Source organism: Apis mellifera, linkage group LG9, assembly GCF_003254395.2.
Source record: "Apis mellifera strain DH4 linkage group LG9, Amel_HAv3.1, whole genome shotgun sequence".
Taxonomy (NCBI): Eukaryota; Metazoa; Arthropoda; class Insecta; order Hymenoptera; family Apidae; genus Apis; species Apis mellifera.
In genome coordinates this window covers 8,732,656-8,752,517 of record NC_037646.1, presented here as the reverse complement: position 1 = coordinate 8,752,517, position 19,862 = coordinate 8,732,656, and the positions used below count along the sequence as shown (strand labels likewise).

The following is a 19,862-nucleotide window of genomic DNA, read 5'->3' as shown; positions in this document are numbered from 1 at the left end:
TCGAATAATGTTCATGAAAATGTACATACAATAATGTCAATGCACTAAGGCATCGAGTACACGATAAAGTCGCATTCACAATGGATGCGGTTGCACTATATGGTCAGTCCATAGAGAGTTCTCGTTGAATGCAGTTGCATGCGGCTAATGCAGGTCTGCATGCGATGATGCGATCAATACCGAAAGTGAGTTCGAATTCAGACTGATTTTCAATGATTATGTGAAAATGAATAAATACGAACAATACGAAAAATAGGTTATGTTCAACGAAGAATTTTAGATGAAGAGAAATGAACGTAAGAAGTTTATAACCTCAAAATTTCTTGATTTGTTTTATGTCACATTATTTCATATAGGATTCTATATGTAGGATTTTAATAAACCCACTAGAAGAAGAGTATGCCTCTGTAAATATTACAAATCATTTTCATTTTTCTTGAAAATGCTTTTTAACTTTATTCCTTTTTATCTTTTTTATAGAAAATTAACGACAACGAATATTTCTATTAGTAATCAATAGAAGAAAATGTTTTTAATTTATATAATTCACGTATTTATTATCAAACTCATAATGCGATTTAAAAATAATTCACAATCGCATGAATGTTATTAAAGCAAAATCCAAAATGATTTTATTTTTTTTTTGTACATAATCATGTATAATGTATGTTTTTCGTGTTGTCTTATCGAAGATAATACTTTGAACCTTGTGCTCAATTATATTTTTATGAAAACCAAATTTAAGACATATCACAATATTGAATTTTTCTACGAATTTTCTAGAAATTTGAGTCACGATAAACAAGTTATTATTATCCTGTTATCGTAATATTTCTTTTTTTTTTTTTCTTTAAATGTACACTTCGTATCTTATTATTAATAACCAAACAAACCTGAAATCGAACGAACAGAATTGAAAAAATGATAATTTTTTAGAACAAATATAATCATATTCATATATTATGATTAGAAAATGAAGTTTTTGCTTATTAAAATGTTATAGCAAAACATGTCGAAGCAAATTTTATTATCTCTGAATTTTTTTTTATTTCTCTGTGTAAAATTTGAATAAAATAAAATATTAATATATGATATAATAAAAAAGAACTGAGAAAATTGATCTCATTAATATTTCTCATAATATTATTTAATAATCATTCAAATTCAATATAAAATAAATATCAATATTTAAAAATCGTACAACAAATTGCAATATAATTCCTCGATTATTTTCAACAAGATAAGATTTTTAGAAGAAAAATAAAAATTCTCTAAAAACTGGCAATTATTAAAAAATAAATTTAAAAATTCCATTAAATTCAATTAAATTTAAATCCTACCGTATATTGTAGATAACTAGATATATATTAGCGTTCAACATAGTCCAATTATATTGTATACGCAAGTTGAAATAACCGGATTTCCATCTAATAAATATATTTATCTAACAATTCAAATAAGAAACGTTAGAATCACATGCGTGTCTGTTGGTTGGCTGTCGTTTCTTTGCGCACTGATGAATCGAGAAAAGAGAAGTTGAACGAGTGGGAGTCGAAGATGATAAGGGGCCCATGGTGGGGCAGCATCTAGAGGGGGCAAGAATAAAGCTACTACGGACTGACCTGATTCGTGGCAGTGTTTGTGCCGGTATAGCCTCGTGAGTAAACTCGTGGATCGTTCGTTCACGTTCTCTCTTATTATTATTGTTTCTCCTTCAAAAAAAGGAAAGAGAAGAAAAAAAAAAAAAGAAAAAGAGAATACACAATCACGTCACAGTCACGCCACGCTACGAGAGAGAATCGATCGAGGAATCCGTGGATTGAGAGCAGTCGAGCCACGAAAAACAGAAGCTGTGTTTCCAACGCGTATTGAAACGTAAACGAGAAGGTACGTGGTCAAGGAATTCTGGTTTTAACCATCACCGAAAGCAGTTTCGAACAAACAAGGGCATAGGAAGTGAACGAAAACATGGTGACATTCGTGTGTCTCGTGAAACGTGCCATTCAGGCCAAAAACATGGCCGACACGAGAAAGAGGCGCTTCGATCGAGCGTTCTTCTCGGTTACTGATTCGCTCGAATGCCAAGCAGACTTCTTTCGAATAGGTATCTATATTTTTTATCGTTGAAGACTAATTTACACAGGTGTGTGTATCAAGTCTACATACGATATATCGCGTTATTTTTTTTTTAATATATATTTAATGATAAAATGGCAATATTTCTTTATAATTTTTTTTAAATTATAAAATTATATAAATTATACATACGGAATTCTATACAATCGAATTTAATTTTCCCTCGAGAATTATAACTTCTAATCGATTCGATGTTATAAAACTATTTTGGTATTGTTTAAGATAGACCAATGAAGAATGACGTAATCTCTATACGTGGTCTTCAATCATTGGTACAAACATTCTTTTCATCGAATGTAATACTACTATGAAATCATTTTATTACGTTTCTTTCCGTTCTGTAAAAGAAACTCGATATTTAATTACTAATCATAACTAATTAAATTGTTCGATCGATCACGCCACTATTCGAATATTTGTCCTCGTTATTCATTATTTCTTTTTAAAAATCGTAAAATATTTTCGATTTGCGGGTTCGTAGAAAAATAGTTACGATATTGAGACTAAAAAAGCAAACATTCAGCTCAAACTGATTGAATAATCTTCAATGACCTTCGCGTAATCATGCTTGATGGCGTAGAAAATTTGCTACTCGTACAAATTGAAATTTATTTTATAGTTAAAATGTGTTTATATCTCTTTCTTTTTCGCTTTCAACGAATCCTATTAATTTATTAACGTTTAATTGAACGCTTGAACTTATATATTTTTTTTTTTTACACAATAACATTTCCTTAAATTTTGTTTAGTTTAGAATTAAATACAATGATACAAGTAATGTAAAATAATTAAATCAATTATATCAGAGATAAAATGTAAAGTAGAAAACAACTTTGAAAATTACATCGAGATATTTAACAAAACAACTTAACAAAACAATTAAAAATTTTATGATAAAATAATGAAATTTCACACGTGTATATATATATATATATGGTTACAGACATAAATTATATCTAATACCTAATATTTTTAAAATATTTTTTTATCGTTAAAATAAATTAACTTTGATTATTCTATTTAAAAAAAAAAACTATGCATAAATTGTTAATTATTTTTCGGACAAATGATTCGCCGCATAATGAAATATTTGAAGAGAGAAGACTTTTATCGCGTCACGGGTACAAGAACAATCAACTCGATAAATAACGAGCATCAAGGAGAATAGGGAAAAGACTTCGATAAAATCGTTATTGATTATCTGTCGAAAAAGAACTTTCCGCTGAGTAATGAAACAAATGAGAATATCGTAGCTACATCGATCGTACATTCCACGAAATCAACATTTTTCTTCCAGTGTCCTCGTTTGTCTAAGAAAAAAATGAACGTTTCTAAGAAATGAATCGCATATTCGAATAGTCATGCAATGACGTAACTTATCATCCGATTATTATACCATAAATACATAATAATTATTATTATGATAATCAATGTTTGTATTTTAATTGTAAATTGAAAATATGTGTATACTTTGAAATTTTCAATTTTAAATGAAAAATATAAATATTATTAATTTGTTCTAATTTATGTTCATATATATAATCGAACGATTAATACGGTAAAAAAAAATTAAGTTTGTCTAGTAAGTGTGTTCGTGCATTGATAAAATTACAAATGTACATTTAGATTTTTTTATATATACTTTTTTTCTCTCCCAATTTTCTCAAAATGTACGAAATAAATTACATAACATTATTAACATAACATATAAATTCATATATCTCGAAGCAGAAGCGATAAATGGAGATGACGTAAATTTAAAATCTAGAAACTTTTTTTAAATGGAAAAAAATCATCTCTTGCTGCGTTTAAAAAAATATATCGCGTACTTATATTCTTTATTTGCATATCATTCATTTGCACGTTGTAAAATTGTCCAAAGAGAAAAAAGTATTTGAATATTTATATGTATATGAAACTACACATTTTCTCAATCTTAATAGATGACAAAAGATAAGTGTCAAAGTGAATTATCATTATTATCAAATATCAAATCTTCCAGTCATTTAATTACATTATCTAAAAAGATCTCGAATGGTAAATTAAAAAGTAAATTAACGAGATACTATATCTCGTAAGATAATGATAATTAAACGCAATTTCTCAGTTGCATAATGATGATTATGCTGTTATCGTTAATTGTTACAGCTAAAAAGTAGAAAAAAAAAGAAAAAAAAAAAGTCATACATCAAAATTGAACGAATCACAACCCAACGTGTCGATGATTTCAGAATTTCCCCTTCAGAATCGAAGAGCCGAGCGAAACGATGAGCAAGCAATTCACGAGGAGCGAAGTTGCCAAACTCAGCAACAAGGACAAGACATTGATAATTCTACATGACAAAGTGTACGATGTCACGAGTTTCCTGAACGAGCATCCAGGCGGTGAAGAGGTACTGTTGGACCATTCGGGCATCGATGGCTCCGAGGACTTCGACGACGTAGGCCACTCCACAGACGCTTTTGACCTAATGACGAAGTATCAAGTCGGCGAATTGGTCGAGTCGGAAAAGACGGGCAACCTGCCTAAGAAGACCTGGGCTAAGGATCATTTCAAATCTAACAAAACGAATCAAGGGGAGAACCAGGGAATGCCCACAACCATGGTCGTCTCCATTCTCGCGGTCCTGGCGGCGATCGTATACTTCGTGTACTTATAATTAAGTCAGATCGGTTCGTTTTATCGTTGTGAGACAGTGTGAGAAGATTAAATCGATGATTAAAGCGATTAAAGTGTGAATGAAAATAATCGTGACTTTTCTCAATTTTTCTTTCAATTCTCTTCTCGAAATAATATTACAAAATTTTGTTTAAGAATTAAGGAGTTAACGAAGCGAATGAAATTCTGTCGATGTCTCTAATTGTTAGCTAGTCGTTGGTTATAATAACCGATTATAATCGATGCATGTGACGAAGAATTACGATCACTCGACTAGATTCTGCGCGATTCCGAATTTTTACTTGTAAAATAGAATAGAAAGAAATACGTGGTAGTTGTCTAATCAACGGAAACACGCATTTTCCAAAGTTTTTTTTAAATTAATTTTCTGTTCCTACACATGTTAAGCGAATAAATCTTGTTTTTTTTTCTACACGAGTCTTCTAATTGATCGATCCAAAAGTTTTATCAACGCCTCTCGTTCGATTCAATCGGGTCGACCGTATTCCTCCCTCCCCCCATCGAATCTCCTCCACAGATTTCTCGTTTACATATTTCTTCTGATAAGTCAGTTATAGATAGCACGGAAAATTTATCGTTGCGAAGAAAAAAAATTATAAATCGATCTTCGTACAGGTGCAAAGATGAGTCACGATCGACTCGCGTTCGAACCGCAGATTTTCCAACTTAATCGAAGTGGAAAAGAAGCTCCATTCGAGCAGTTATTCGCATTCGAATAGTTGGTATTCAGAAAAGAAATTTCGTTACAAGTTTTCAACGAAAAGAAACAGCTGATTCGATCGATTCGAATGAATCTTGAAAAGATTAATTTCTTCTCCTTTTTTCCGCCCGAAATTCTCGTGACTGTATGCAAACGAGGGCATGATTGGTGCTCGGGAATCACGTGACACTAAGAGCAAATGAAATTCCGCGCGATTCAACAATCGATCGTAAATCGTTCAACGGAGAATAAACAAATTTTAATTCGCAACAGAGAATGCTGAGAATGAAATCGTAACGCGAAGCGTTTAAGAATAATTTTTTTCTTTTCATTTTACCAATTGATTTAATAACGACGATTTGAACATTCTGTGATTAAACAAATCGGAATAAAAAAAAAAAATAGAGCAGTCCTTTCATGATTCTAAATTGAAGATTTGAAATATACATGTAATTTTTTTTTTTTTTTAATTCAAAATATCACGGCAACTTCAACAATTTGCATAATCCGATTAAACGAGATCGTTCAACAATTTTGTTTCTAAACAAGATAAAAACTATTACCTTCACAATTTCCCGCTCGAATCGTTTAAACTTTATTAACCCTGGAACGACCGGCACAAACAGGCTGCGATGAATAATTCGGTACTAATTAGGAGAATATCAAAGGTATTAACGAAGCGGGGCCGATTGTCAGCGTCAACTGGAGCGGGAGAATTTAACAAACGACGAGGAGGAAGGTGGAAAAAGGGATGGGGCATCGAGGGGTGGACAGAAACCGGGTCCGAGGAACGCTGTCAAGTCTTTTACGCGTTGTATTATATTTTATAATAAGAAAATTGATCGAGTGCGTGATCGCGATATTTCACAATTGTGATGTTGAACAAGAGGAGAGCGTAAGTTGATAAGATTAGGTAATAAATAACATGTTATTATCGTTACAATTATAATTCCATATGATACGCAATAAAAGTAATAGATCTCGAAAAAAAAGAAAGAAATATATCTCTGACGTATTAATTCTATGTTATTGGCATTTATTAATAGATTATTAACAGAACCGGATTATTACAACGAGATACTGCGTTTATTTATTAGTTTCGATAATTAGAAAAATTAATCGCCATGTACCTAGCATATTATTTGTATCGTGTGTAAATAAAAGAAAGAAAAAATAATTGCAAATTTTCCTTCATTATTATTATCATTCGATATTCGATTTATCAGAGGAAAAAGAAATAAAACATTTTTCTTCAAGATATCATCCTCTCTTTCTCTTTCTCGAACTCGAGTCGATAAATCTGTCTCGAGTATCCGTTTAAAAAAAAAAAAAGAAAAAAAGAAGAAAGAGAAGAAAAGAAAAAAGGAGGGGGAAAAAAATTAAACCAATATCCGGTAGCGTATCGTTTCCCATAGGATTCTTTTTACTTGCAAACGAGGTTCAAGCAGTGAATAAAAAGCCACTTTGTTTTTCGAATCGATGTCAAGCGTTCGAGACCGAGGAAATATAACAGAGTGTATATCTTTACCTTCCCTTTTCGAGGAATTCTTCGCGAGTCACAAAGGGTTAAAAGGTATTATTAAATATTCCGTCGATACAAGTGGGGAAAGCCACTTAATCGGTAAGGGGATGCGGTCACCGATCGATTTTACTCGTATCGAGCCCTCCCCCAATCGTTCCTCCTCAATTATCCTTATTTTTCTTTCCGATTCCTTCCTCTATTTCCTGTTATCCTCGCTATCGGCTACCCAATAATATATATATATATATATTCGAGCAGATTTAATCACTTATCGATATACGATTTTCCGATTTTCGCTCCGGATATATCCTTCGTCACGAATTAATTATATTTCACTCGTCTTCTCTTTGCAAAATAAAAACGAATAAAACACGAGGATGGAAAGGAAAGAGACAACGTTCATTTCAAACTAATCATGCTGGTAAGATAATTAAAATGTTTACAACACGCTTCGATTCAACTCGTCGATCATTATTCCATACGCGCAGTAGTAGCTACAAGGTGAAAAATATCTCTATAATTGTTAATCTTCCTTCCTTTAAACAAACGCAAACAACTCGTCTCGAGACGGAAGGAGAGGGAATCGAGGGGACTCGTCACGCAACAATCTGATCCGTCGATTCGATCGACGAAAAAGAAGAGGGAAAACGAAGAGAAGAGGAGGAAGAAGTGGAAGGAGACGAAGTGGCGCGGGAGGCAGATGGTTGGATAGGAAGGATGTGCGGTTTTCCACATGTGTCGGCCGTCGGTCGTCGAGGCCTGCTCGCCGCAAAACCGCGCTCCAGGAACAGACCCCCACCGCTTCGAAACCGGAAGTCACACGACTCGAAGAGACACTTTAAGGAAGGGAAGCATCGGCGGCGATTTAAGGACAATTAACGCGAACAGGTGAGAAGTTTCCACGAGTTCCAAGAGTTATTTACGGATCAAGGATTATGGTAATCGAGGGAAATCGAGCGACTTTTGCGAGGTTTGCGGGAATTCATTGGGTCGCGTGTTCGCGGGTCGTGCTCGGGATTTTGATAATCGATCGAGATATCGATTAAGTGGTGGCGTTTCTTGGATGAGGTGAGGAGGTTTTCAAAATTATAAACGAATGGAATATAATAATTGTCGAGGGGGTTGTTCTGGATGTATTTTCGTCCTTCTTTTTTTAATATCGATCGATAATTAAGTTAGTCATAGTCAAGTTCAAGCTCTTTATGATAAAGTTTCTTTTTTTTTTTTCCCCATTATTTCACGAATAATGGAGTTTGGAATAACAGAGGCGAGTTTCGGAGTCACGGAAACTTGGCGGAGTACATTTTAAATTAATCTAAAATTCTCTTTTTAGATTTAACTTTAGAGCTCTGATTTCAATGGGGACGCGACTTGAAACGAATATCAACGACAATCGGTCAATGAAGCCGACAGAATAAGCCGACGAGTAAAAGAAGACGAACCGAGCCAGTATAATAACAAGTTTCCTACAGTTTCCTCTTATTTTCCCCCACTTTTTTTCCCCAGGATATAACGCGATATAACGCAACTCGAGAATTATTTTTTCCAATTTTCTTTTTTCTTTTCACGCGGCGAAAATATAAATTCGATGACAATTCTTTTGAAATAAAAAAATATACAATTTTGTTCAATTTACGAAATTTTACGAAATTCCTTTCCCTTTCTTTTTCCTCTATTTATCACAATTTTCCGTTCTAACACCATTGGTCCGTAAATTATCGTATCTTTAAAGGAATAGGAGTTTCGCAAATTAAATTCGCGAATTTTCTCGCGTAATTTTTCACTTCCCGTAATTCGATGACGAATGGAGAGGAGAGGACGAAATTTCGCGGCACCTCGTTTCCTCGAAGAAGGAAATTTTCTCGTGGACAGTCTAATATCGCTAAAAGCTTTTTAATAAACAGTCTTTGAGCACATTGGTGCGGCTGGTTGGTTGCGTAAGAATACAGCCGCGTGTAGGGGGTTGCTGCTTCCCCTCCCTCTTTTCCCTCGCGTTTCTCCTTCTGGGATGACGAGACGAAGACACTAGGAGAATTCAATGGCGTGCTGAAAGATGGATAGATAGATAGGCATGGAAGAATTCGGTGGAAGCACGCGAGGAAAAGAAAGGGCAAGAATGAAATGAGACGAAAGAAAGAGCGTGGGCAGGATTAAAGCGAGAGCGTATTGTAACCGGTGTGTCTCTCTGTCGAAGAGGAATTTGAACCGATAATAAAATAAAAAAAAAAAAGGAAAGGAGAAAATCGAGGAATCGTGAAAAGGAGAGGAAGAAAGAAAATTGTAAACGACGAGAGAAGAAAAATAAAATAGGAGGAAACGAGATGAATTGATGGGCGAGACTTACGCATGGGGTGCGTAAAATGGAATACAGAGGTAAAGAGAAAGGGGGAGGGATAACGAGGAAAATGGGATTAAGAGGGAATCACGGTTTTCGAAATGTCTAAGTGACACAGAAATTGAAACTAAATGGCGAGAGAAGAGAGCGAGGTTTCAAAAAAGAAAAAAAAACGATAACAAAGAGAAACAACAAACGGGGAAGGAAAATAACGGTTGAGAATGTCGGTTGGTCTAAAAAAAAAAGGAAATAAAAACAGCGACGGTAAATAAAATAGAGAAGACAAAATGAGGAGAGAGAGAGAGAGAGAAAAGAATATCGGAATGAAAGTACGAATCCAAAGTTTATCTTTCGCTTAACAATCACCGACAGAGGGTGGTTTGCTCGGATGGACGGGGATGGGGGAACATCGTATGAAAATGCAAGCTGCTGCAAGAAGACAGGCGGGGGAGAGGAAGGGGAAAGGGGAAGAGGAAACCGGAGAGGAAAACGGTCGCTGTTTATTTTACGAAGTAGCTAAAACATACGATATCCCGACAAAGTGATTCCCTTTTCGCGTTTTCGACTTTCTTTTTCCCTTCTTCCTCGCTCTCTTCCCCTCTCCTCCCCTCTCCTCTCCCTTTTTAGTCTTCTCCGTTTCACCATCCCCCTTCCTCCCCCGTTTCCAACAGCTTTTCTACGAAAAGCATAAATTACGCTCGAGAATTATGGCGAAATGACACGCGAGATCTCGTTCGCTTATCTCTCTCTCGACTTCGCGCCACCCTTCTAAGAGGAACAGGAAGAGAAAAAGAAGGAGAAAGAGAGAGAAGGGGCGGCGACGACCAGGATCACTCTCGCACGAGCATTTTTTTACGTCCGTCATCGGCCGACCTTACGTCTCGAGAGAGGCGTGTGCGTGTTACGTAATTACCTCAGAAGAAGGAAACATCGAGCGAAGAAAGCCGATTACGCTCACCCTCGAGGCGTGGGTTATTTCTCGCGTTGTTTCTCGCGGTTGGAAACCGCGAGGCCCGGACTGGGTATATTGCGAACGAACGGATAATTGAAAACGGCGCTTCCACGTATCCGTAATTTCCAGGTTGAAACGAAGGTTGGATCGAGAAAGAAGGAGAGGCGAGAGATTTATTCGGGATTTCCACGGGAAATTCCAAGGGATTATGTAAGATGGAGAGTGTATAACTCTTTATAGATCGTGAACTTGAACGGATTCCATCGATTTCATCTGATTTACCTCCCCGAATAGAATTAAATTGGAGTTTTCGCGATGGTTGATAAGTGACAAGTTTCCGTCGAGAATAATTCCTCGAGATGGATTAGATCAACTTAATACATGATTCACTTGTTGTATTATTAAGCTTATATTTTTCGAGTGCAAAGATATGATATAAAGTATGGAAAGATTGAGACAAATAAATCGCAAAGAGATTTGGCGATCCGCGAATAAGGTTCGAAGAAAAGTGAGTTTGGGAAAAGTAGCAATGCGTGGGAAGTGTGAATACGTGGAAAAGCACACGGATTTCCTTTCGAACTGATAGTATCATCCTCCCCTCCCCTCCCTCCCGAAAAGGTGGTCGTTAAAGGAACGATCTCGTTCGTTTTCTCGACGGCCCGCCCGGAAATAGCAGGAATTCATGGTTATAACTCGCTTCTTCGACTTCCATTCTCCGTTTCCTACGTGGAATTCGACACCTACGTCCATCCGAGATGGACACAATGAGGGGTATTATACGATTAAATCCGTCTATGCTCTAATTCGAAAGATGAGATAAACGGAAACCTCGTGGAAAACGTGCTTTGAGAACAAAAGTGAACGGAAAACCGCCAAAGCATTTATTACGCGTGAATTGCTTAAATCATCCGAAAGTGTCGAGATAAAAGAGAAAGAAAACGGAAAAGGAAAAAAAAAAAATAACTTTCCATTGGAAAGAATAGGTCGGTTGTAACGCTTTTATCTCGTGAAACTTTCGTGGAAATGGAAAGTATTCTTTGCAGAAATAAAAAAAAAAGAAATTTCTCAAAGTCACTCTCCCTTTCGAAACTAAAATAAAAAAATCAATCTCAAGAGAATCTTTTTCTATCGCAAAAAAGAAACATCATAAGGAGTTGGAGGAGAAAAAAAAAAGATAAACGAAATTATTAAAAAGAAAAAAAAGAAAAAAAATATTCATACCTATCTCTCTCTCCCTCTCTTTTTCTCTCTCTCTCTCTATCTCTTCAAAAAAATCCCATAAAATTGAAAAATCCTGGAGGCGGCACAACATTTTCGAGGAGCACCAAGATCGAAAGTGATCGCGGCGAAAGAAGCGAGCGATCCGTTGGATCGCCGGGAGGAAAAACTGTGGGGAGGGAGGAAGGAGGAGGAACACGTAGTAGGGGCACGTAGGACGAAGTGGAGGATCCTCACGCGTGGACGATCGACCGGGAACTGAAAAGGCAGAGGGTTCGAAGGACTGTCATGCGCCCCTGATTCCGTTTCGGCCGCTGTTCACAGACTCCACCCACCTTCATTCATTCACGAACGGAATTACCCAGCCGCTGCTTTTCATTATTCCACGGATCTTATATATATACATATATATATATATATATGTACGTGCAGCTTTGGATCGTCATCCGAACCGTGGAAAAGGGAAAGTTGCGCGGGCTGTTCGAGTTGGTGCGCGATTCGAGGGAGGGAGGGCAGGAACCACGTTTCCGGCCAGCTTCAAAAGTCATCTTTCCTCGAAATTCTCGAATCTAGAAAATTTTGACTTCTTCCGATTTTTACTATTTGAGATACCTTTTACTTTCCAGTATTTTTATTCGATTTGAAATTCCTGCCCGATTCTTTGAGGAACTTTGAGGAACTTGAACTATGATCTAGATCAAGAACGATCGAGCTAAACCTTCAACCTATTAAGATAATAAGAAATTTCCCAATGATTCACTCGTTCTTAGAGCTAAATGTTAAATTTGTGAAACATTGGAAGGATCTCGACAAGTAATCGCAGTGGACGAAGAGGAAGATACGAAGGAAAAGAAAATGGAGGAGGAGGAGGAAGAAAAAGGGAAAAAGGAAAGATATTTGGTATAGGTTTAGCAGGGTAGGAAGAGAAGCGGAGGAAATCGGAAAGAGAAGGTGGTGGCCGCACGTGAAAAGCTCCTTGTTGTTGCCCCGTGTCCGGGGAAGGTAGCTGCACCTGGCGTGGCAGCTGTTGGAAACCGTCCGTTACCTGGTTCGTCAGCACCTGTTTGGATTGCGTGCCGCGTGGACCTTCGAGAACTGCCCATAGCAACACATGGCGGTCAGAGAACACACGGGAAAACTTGAAGCCCGACTAACTATTCATTTTCGTATATTCCCTTCGTGTATCTCTCGTACACAGGGTGCGACTGTGTGCGATTGTGTATTTGACGCGATTATGAATTATTGTATCGATCAGCTGTGCGATTACCGAGAGAGAGAGAGAGAGAGAAAGAGAGAGTGAGGGAAGGGGAACGGTTGAATATCGTGCCGGAGGGGAGATTACAATTTTTAAAGCATCGAAGAAAAAAAAAAGTTTGTCGATCTATCTGCGCACAGAATTAATTCAATTTCCTTCATGGATGAAACAATATCTGTATCATTGTTCAAAAATATGTAGTATACTTTTTTATTTTCGAGTTTTGTAAAAAAAAAAAAAAAAAGAATTTATTTCATTATTTTCTCTTTTGTAAATGTGAACGTAGTAAAATGTTATGGTATAATAAAATTTATTTTTACGCGTGAAAATTATGCTTTATGTGTAAATGAAAGAGCAATAATATACTCAATGGAATAATTCGTGGTTCGGAAGATAAATGGTGTACAAATATTTAAAAGAAGTATGAAAAGAAATTACCACAAAAAACAATAACGAAATCGACCGAAAAATTATCGTTAATGCGTTTACAAGCACTAATATAAACGGAGTCGGAAATAATTGTTTATATTATTTAACAATAATATAAGTAGCCAACAAATAATGTAAATATTAGTAATTTTTAAATCTAAAAAAAAATGTTACGCGATCCTTTCGCAAAAAATTAATTTCACTTACGATATTAAATGTTTAAGTAACATTTATTAATAATATTACATTTCCTTAGATACTTTTGACGTGCATGTGAAATAGCGGGATTTTCTTTCCTTTTCGAAGTAATTTAAATTGCAAGGGAGACGAAACGAGAAACATACACGAATTAACGAATTTTATCTCTAATTCTATAAAAGATCGTGCTGCACCTTCGACCTTTTCGAGACGCGTTCTTCGAGAAGAAGAAAAATCGACTAATCGACGGGGATAATATATGTACGCTTAGATACAAGCGATGGATAATAATAAAAGCATCGCGTGTGCGTAATTATCTAGCGTATTTTCTTGGAATTAATTTCATACTTTGCCAGGTTTTTTTCTTTTTTTTTTTTTTAACCCTCGACGGCCCTCTGCCACCCCCTGCCGTGTCGCGCGGTTATTTAGGAAGCACGAGAAACTTCGACGAAAGGGGAGAGGAGAGAGAGAAAGTTTAAAAAGAAACGACTCGTCGCATCGTGATCCGGAATCCCGCCGTGTTTTTCACGTTCCCCTTTCTTCTTTAAAGCTGCAATTTTCCCCCAAAATTAAGCGTTCGCAAAACGCAATAATTTTTGCAAGTTTTAGAAGAATTTCGATGAATCGATAATCTCTCGTGGATGAGAAATACGCGAAGAAATAGAGTATCGATGGTGCACGATTATTTATTCATTTATTAAGAAACGAAAATTAGAAATTTGAAAGAATTTCGAAGAGTTTCGATGATTTAAACGATTCTGTTGTACAATAAAAAATAATATTTATTTATAAAGATATAGATCGAAAAGGATCGAAATTTCTTATCTCGTTGTAATTTTTGATTTATTTTCTCTCTCTATTACTTTTTTTTTTCCCTAACGTGGACAAAGATCGTGATAAAAAAAAAGAGGGAGAAAGGTAAAAATGATTTATGCGTTCAAGTTTTTCGACGCACGATGAAGTTTTAGCCGAGGACGTTAGATGGCGCAGTTACTATCGATCGTATTTCTCACTGACATCTATAAATTCGTTTCTTTATCGCGCGTAAATAAAAGATAAAAAAAAAAAAAAAAATTTCATCGTGTAAATGAATAAACTTTTTTTAAACTATTCTTAAAAGTTGTCGTTAAATAAACAATATCGATAAATGTGTTATACGATCGAATAGTTGTAATAAATTTTTTTTTTAAAATCGCTTTCCGTCAACGCGCTCGACTATTTTATTTTATCGCACAATTTTCAACTCAGTCCAATTCATTTGCAAGCAGAGACGAGATAATCGATCAAACTGATCGATACAATTACGCGAACGAAATGTAAACCTGTTACGCGATGATCGTATAATTCATAAAACTCGCTTACGTAAGGATCTAGAGGCAGCTTCGAGCGAATAGAAATTTACATTCGACGATTGATATTATCGATTAAGCGATGATCACGTGAAAAAAACGTATTAAAACCCATACTCTACGATGTTTCAAAAACTTTTCTTCCGTTTCGTTCTATTCATCGATTCACAAAATGTGAAAATAACGAGTGAATTTTTTTTTTTACAATCCTTGCATCCTAATTTTTTTTTATTATTCGGATCTAACAAACAATTTTGTTTTATAACATCTATTTCTATCGTATTGTCACGCGTTATCTACACGTAATCATCGCATCGACTCGCGTCACGGAATTTTACCACGGTCCCTTATCTCTCCATTTCCTTTATTGAAATCATCGGCTCGATAATAGAAGCGTGAGCGGTAATATCGTTCTCGACCAGTTGGTTCTCCAAGAAAATTCAACAGCGTATCGAGTTTAAGGGAGGGAGGGAATAGACATCTGGCGGAGATAGGTGCGAACGAAAAGTTTTAATGCGACCACGGAATCGGCGGGGGCTTTCCACTCGCCTCCCCCTCCTCCTCCCCTCCCCCCCCTCGGGCTGGATAACGAACGTTAAACCAGTTGAAATACACTTTTTCAAAACGTGTCACGGTAATTGAGCGAGGAGAAGAGGGCAAAACAGGGGTTGGACGAGTGTAATTACGGAGAGTGCGGGCAGCAACCGATTCGAGCTTTTGCGACGAGGAAACTGGACGACGACCCGTGTCCAGTAATAAACTTTGTGAAACCGTGTTCAACATTTCGAAGGAAATAACGTTGGAAATGTTAAAAAACGGTGATAACAAAGAATAAAAAAAATTAACGCGAATTATTCACGAATAGAGAGCAATAAAAATTTCTCAGATACGAAATGAATACAAAACCTTAAATATTTCTGTTTTAAAATAAAATAAATAAATAAATTTTTGCCTCGAGAATAATACATATTATTCTTCATTAACCACGATAATAATTCTGTTTCGACTCTGGAGGAGACGACAAGAGGAGTGGTGTGAAAATGGGAGATCCCTCCCCCCCCAAATCTGTTCACCTGTGCGTTCGAGGAAGCGTATCTAGAAATTAGGGTGAGCACAAAGGAAGAGATATAAGCCGGTTTTATCGCTTCGAACGTTTGGAACATTGGAGATCGCGGAAGCGCAGTGAACGAGTGGCAGCGTATCTCGGGTCGAAATATTGCGCCCGCGTTAACAGCGTGCTCTCAAGTATCGCCACTGTTGACAGAGAAGAGGAAGAGAAGGGGAAGTCGACGAATGTTTGAGAGATAGAGCGAAAACGAGGAGAAAGCCGCGAGGTCGTTAAACTTTTGGATCAAGCTCGCGCGAAAATAAGAAGAGAGAACGAATTCTTGGTGAAAGAATTCCTCGAAAATTATTCGAATTTCCTTTCCTCTCAATTACAAGAGAACGGAGCAAGAATTGAATTGGATCGATGAAACAATTCTGGCGATGTCGCCAATTGTCATCTCTCTTCTATTCTATCTAGGGAAAAATTATAGAAATATTAAAGAAACATTTTTCACCATATCATTTATGTGTCTCGAATGTATATGGCGGAGTCGGTTCAATTATTCTCTGAATCGATTCTTAAATTCGCTTCGACCGTTCAAAAAGAGACATTGTCCTTCGATAAATTAATTTCCGAGGAAAAATTTCAAGTAGGAAAAAAAACTTGAATGAAACAGTCGCTTCCCTCGAAACAGCTCGAACAGTCATCGAGTAAACAGGAGAGTGTGTCAAGATCGACGGGATCCTGGAAGGGGGGAGGGGGAAGAAGAAGAAGGGAAGAAGCCGACAAAGAAGCTCGAAAGAAGAAAAGTTACGGCAGCCAGTCTAGTGGCTGGTGGAACAAAAGGTCTATATATCGGTTGGTTATACCTCTCGTACAACGCGAAAACGTAACGAGCCACTTGGCCACGTTGCATATTCCACTGCCTGGATATATTGTCCATTATATTTCGTCCATGCTTGTTACGTAAAATCCGCCATTTCCCTAATTAAAACAAGCTCGATTCCACCCTGCTAGCTCCATTTGTCAACTTCGAGACTGTTCCTTCCTTTCTAAAACTTCGATCCATTTTCTTAGATTCTTCTAAGAGTGACTTTTTTTTTGTTCCACGATTGAACGGGAATTAATCGTTTCTCGTTGCGGATGGAAACAAAGAAAGAAAGAAAGAAAGGAAGGAAGAAAGAAAAGGATCCATTTGGAAGATATTCTTTATTTCAGTGGAGAAGCAGAGACGATTCTCGCGAGGCAAGAAGTGGGAGAACGACAGGAAACGCGGATAATTTCCTTATTATCACCGTGGACGGTGAATTCCAGATTTATTAGCGGTGCTTGTGCAATAGGCTATTCGAATCGGCCGCGAGGGTAATGATTTAATGCCACTAAAATCAATTCTAATCCATTTACGAGACCTAATTTTCCCTACTGGAAAATAACCTTCTCGATCCTGGTATTTATCCCAAGTAAGCAATTCCAATTTCTTCCACTTTCTAAAAAAAAGAAGAAGAAGAAATCTCTTCCCAATTGAATTTTCTAAATGCTCTCACTTTTCTACTCCAGAGACAAGTAATTATCTCTCTCTACCCTAAAACGTATACGAAAAATAGATAAATAGATAAATAATAAATTTTGCGATATTTTAAAAATATTTTCCTTAAAAAAGACAACAATTACTACGAGAATGAATGTTAAATCTCTTGATGAAATCCACGATAAATATATTTCGTAATCGACGTAAAAATGAAACGGCGGAGTATCGATCGAAAGGCGGGCGTCCAAAAATAGCGGAAACGGAAACGGTTTCGGATCTCGGTTGGAAGACGTCGCGAGCGAGCGAAACCGACTCCGTTGTCCATTAATAAAGAGGATCGTATAAAAGGCCTCGAGAACGGTTTAAATTCGTCGTATGAGCACGCTGGAGGCCTTGGCACGGAGTCGAACGTGACAATCGTAAAACCGATGTCGTGTCCCGCGCGGATAACGCGTGTTAAACGGCGTATACGAGTGTATCATATTCTCCGACTTACCTCGCGAAGCTCCTTGATCTTTAAACCTCCCTTGCCGATTATGCATCCGGCTTGGCTCTGATGCACCAGCATGCGCACGTCGATCTCGTCGCTCCCGTGTCGAGATCCGTTCTGAAAATCCATTTCCAACATTTATTTTCTCTCGTCTCGTCTTGTCTTGTTTACACGTTGTTCGATATACACTTTGGCAACATTGCCCTGTTCGTTTCGAATGGCTCTACTTGTGTCTTGTCTTGTCGTCTCGGCTAAATTTCGCTTATCTTTTCGTTCATTTATTTTTTTATAATTTTTCCAACGATCTTTAGTTCTCAGTTTTATAGTTTGAATGCGTTGCTCTGTATTCTAGGTTTATGTTAATTGCTGATCTTCGAACGGATAATAAATATTCATAAGATCGTGTGTTCTTTGGAACGTGATTCTATATCATTGTCGCCACGTTTGTCGTTAAATCGGATGCATCGATCGTTCTACTTATGGAAACGTTACTACGTGTGTTCCGTGCAAATGAAAGGAATTTAAAGTAAAAAAAAAAAAAAAAAAGGAAATATTCCCCTTTGAATTTCGTTTAAATTTCAGATTAACCCTCTAAATTTCTAGAATGCATTCCATGCAACTAAAATGCGATCCCCTTTAATACATAAGACTTTCCGTGAGATGGAACGGTATATTGGTCAGCACCCTATTGTCAATTAGATTATTCGTTCAAACAAGATATTTAATATAATAATTTCGTATCCAATTAAACCTTATTGTAGAGAGATTATCGATGTAAATAAAGCAAGTGTCTCTTTCTAGTGTTCATTACGATCGATGACTCAAGAATATGAGTCACGGCATGATAATTCAAATGATGAATCAAGGCGCTCGAACCAATTATCGAACCAATCCCCTCCCTCCCTCCCCCTCTCCGAATCATATCCCTCTCTATATCTCTATGTCTTTAACATGTTCTACTAATAAATAAGAAAAAAACATGTGAAAAGTCTCACGATTGAGTCATTTCTTTTCCCGTGTGATCCTCTTCTGGTAGCAACACTCACCTCCTCGAGATTAGGTACGACCTCGTTCAACACTTGGAGTACGGTGGGCAGATCCGAGCTGATGGTAAGCACCCTAAAATCAAAAACACTCCAACAATTACTCCCGATCGGCCATTAACGCGATATATTACGATATGCTATAACAACACGTTTGCCTTTCTCTACATCGAATCGTGTCGGCGAATTTTCACCCCTCCCCCTCCCCCTCCCTCACCCTCACCCGGAAAAATTAATCGCGAAGAAACACGCGAGAATTCCTTCGGATCGATTTACAAAAAAAAAAAGTATCCATCTCTTTTTTCTTTTCCTTCACATCCGAATTTTGAACGTTTCACTTTTTCTCCGTTCGAAAATATTTCACGTTTCGTACTTCGTATCATTGTTCCCGCTTTCGGGAAAAAAATTTTTTATCGAATTATTTAATTTACATTTTAATCGGCCGGCAAACGCGATGATCGAATTGATTCGGGTTAATCACGAACGAGATTCACGAACGATCAGCTGCCTCTCGTCTCTTTTCGAGTGAATGGCGGGTGGAATCACCGTTGGTTAAATGGGTTATTGAATAAAAACACGGATAACAGGAAATACCGCTAAATACGAAACGGAATTCCGATAAACACGGAACTTTCGAAACGCAAATTAAACACCAGGACTACCTCCTCCTCCGTTCTTTTTTTTTTTTTTTTTCTAATAGTTCGTTGATTGAAATTCCAAGAAGTCGCGTCTCGTTTCTCTTCCCTTCTCTTTACTTCGATCGATATAATCGAAAGTAAAATTGTAGATGGAGAAAACAAAGAATTATCCTTAAAAATTAAGTATCCCGTAATTGGATAAGGAGTGGAGGAAAATAAATAAATCGAAAATAAATGAACTATTTTCATTTGTGGCTTTGTTTTTAAGTAAAATTTCCGATAAATTTTCAAGTACAGTTAAAATTAGTTATTTTTTTGATTAGATACGAATATATTACCGA

At 36.7% G+C, this 19,862-nt stretch overlaps 2 protein-coding genes across 9 annotated transcripts in view; one reads left to right on the top strand and one right to left on the bottom strand.

The window, feature by feature from the left end:
* Positions 1-19,862, bottom strand: part of LOC409007 (heterogeneous nuclear ribonucleoprotein K) — a 91,289-nt gene that overhangs the window by 13,260 nt on the left and 58,167 nt on the right. For 5 of the 8 annotated variants that reach the window (XM_006561820.3, XM_006561821.3, XM_006561823.3 and 2 more), the window contains 2 exons: positions 18,836-18,959; positions 17,847-17,957 (listed from right to left, as the gene is read on the bottom strand). In XM_006561820.3, the coding sequence (XP_006561883.1) occupies positions 17,847-17,957; positions 18,836-18,959 (235 nt within the window). The remainder of the gene's footprint in view (positions 1-17,846; positions 17,958-18,835; positions 18,960-19,862) is intronic. The other 3 variants (XM_006561825.3, XM_006561826.3, XM_006561827.3) reach the window with 1 other exon arrangement.
* Positions 1,624-5,228, top strand: LOC726860 (cytochrome b5). Its single transcript, XM_001120801.4, has 2 exons — positions 1,624-1,887; positions 4,368-5,228. The coding sequence occupies exon 2, from the start codon at positions 4,404-4,406 to the stop codon at positions 4,794-4,796; it is 393 nt and encodes a 130-aa protein (XP_001120801.1). The 5' UTR covers positions 1,624-1,887; positions 4,368-4,403; the 3' UTR covers positions 4,797-5,228.

Bases quoted from the DNA above. Each gene is read 5' to 3' on its own strand.
- LOC726860 (XM_001120801.4), top strand. From the start codon at position 4,404: ATGAGCAAGCAATTCACGAGGAGCGAAGTTGCCAAACTCAGCAACAAG.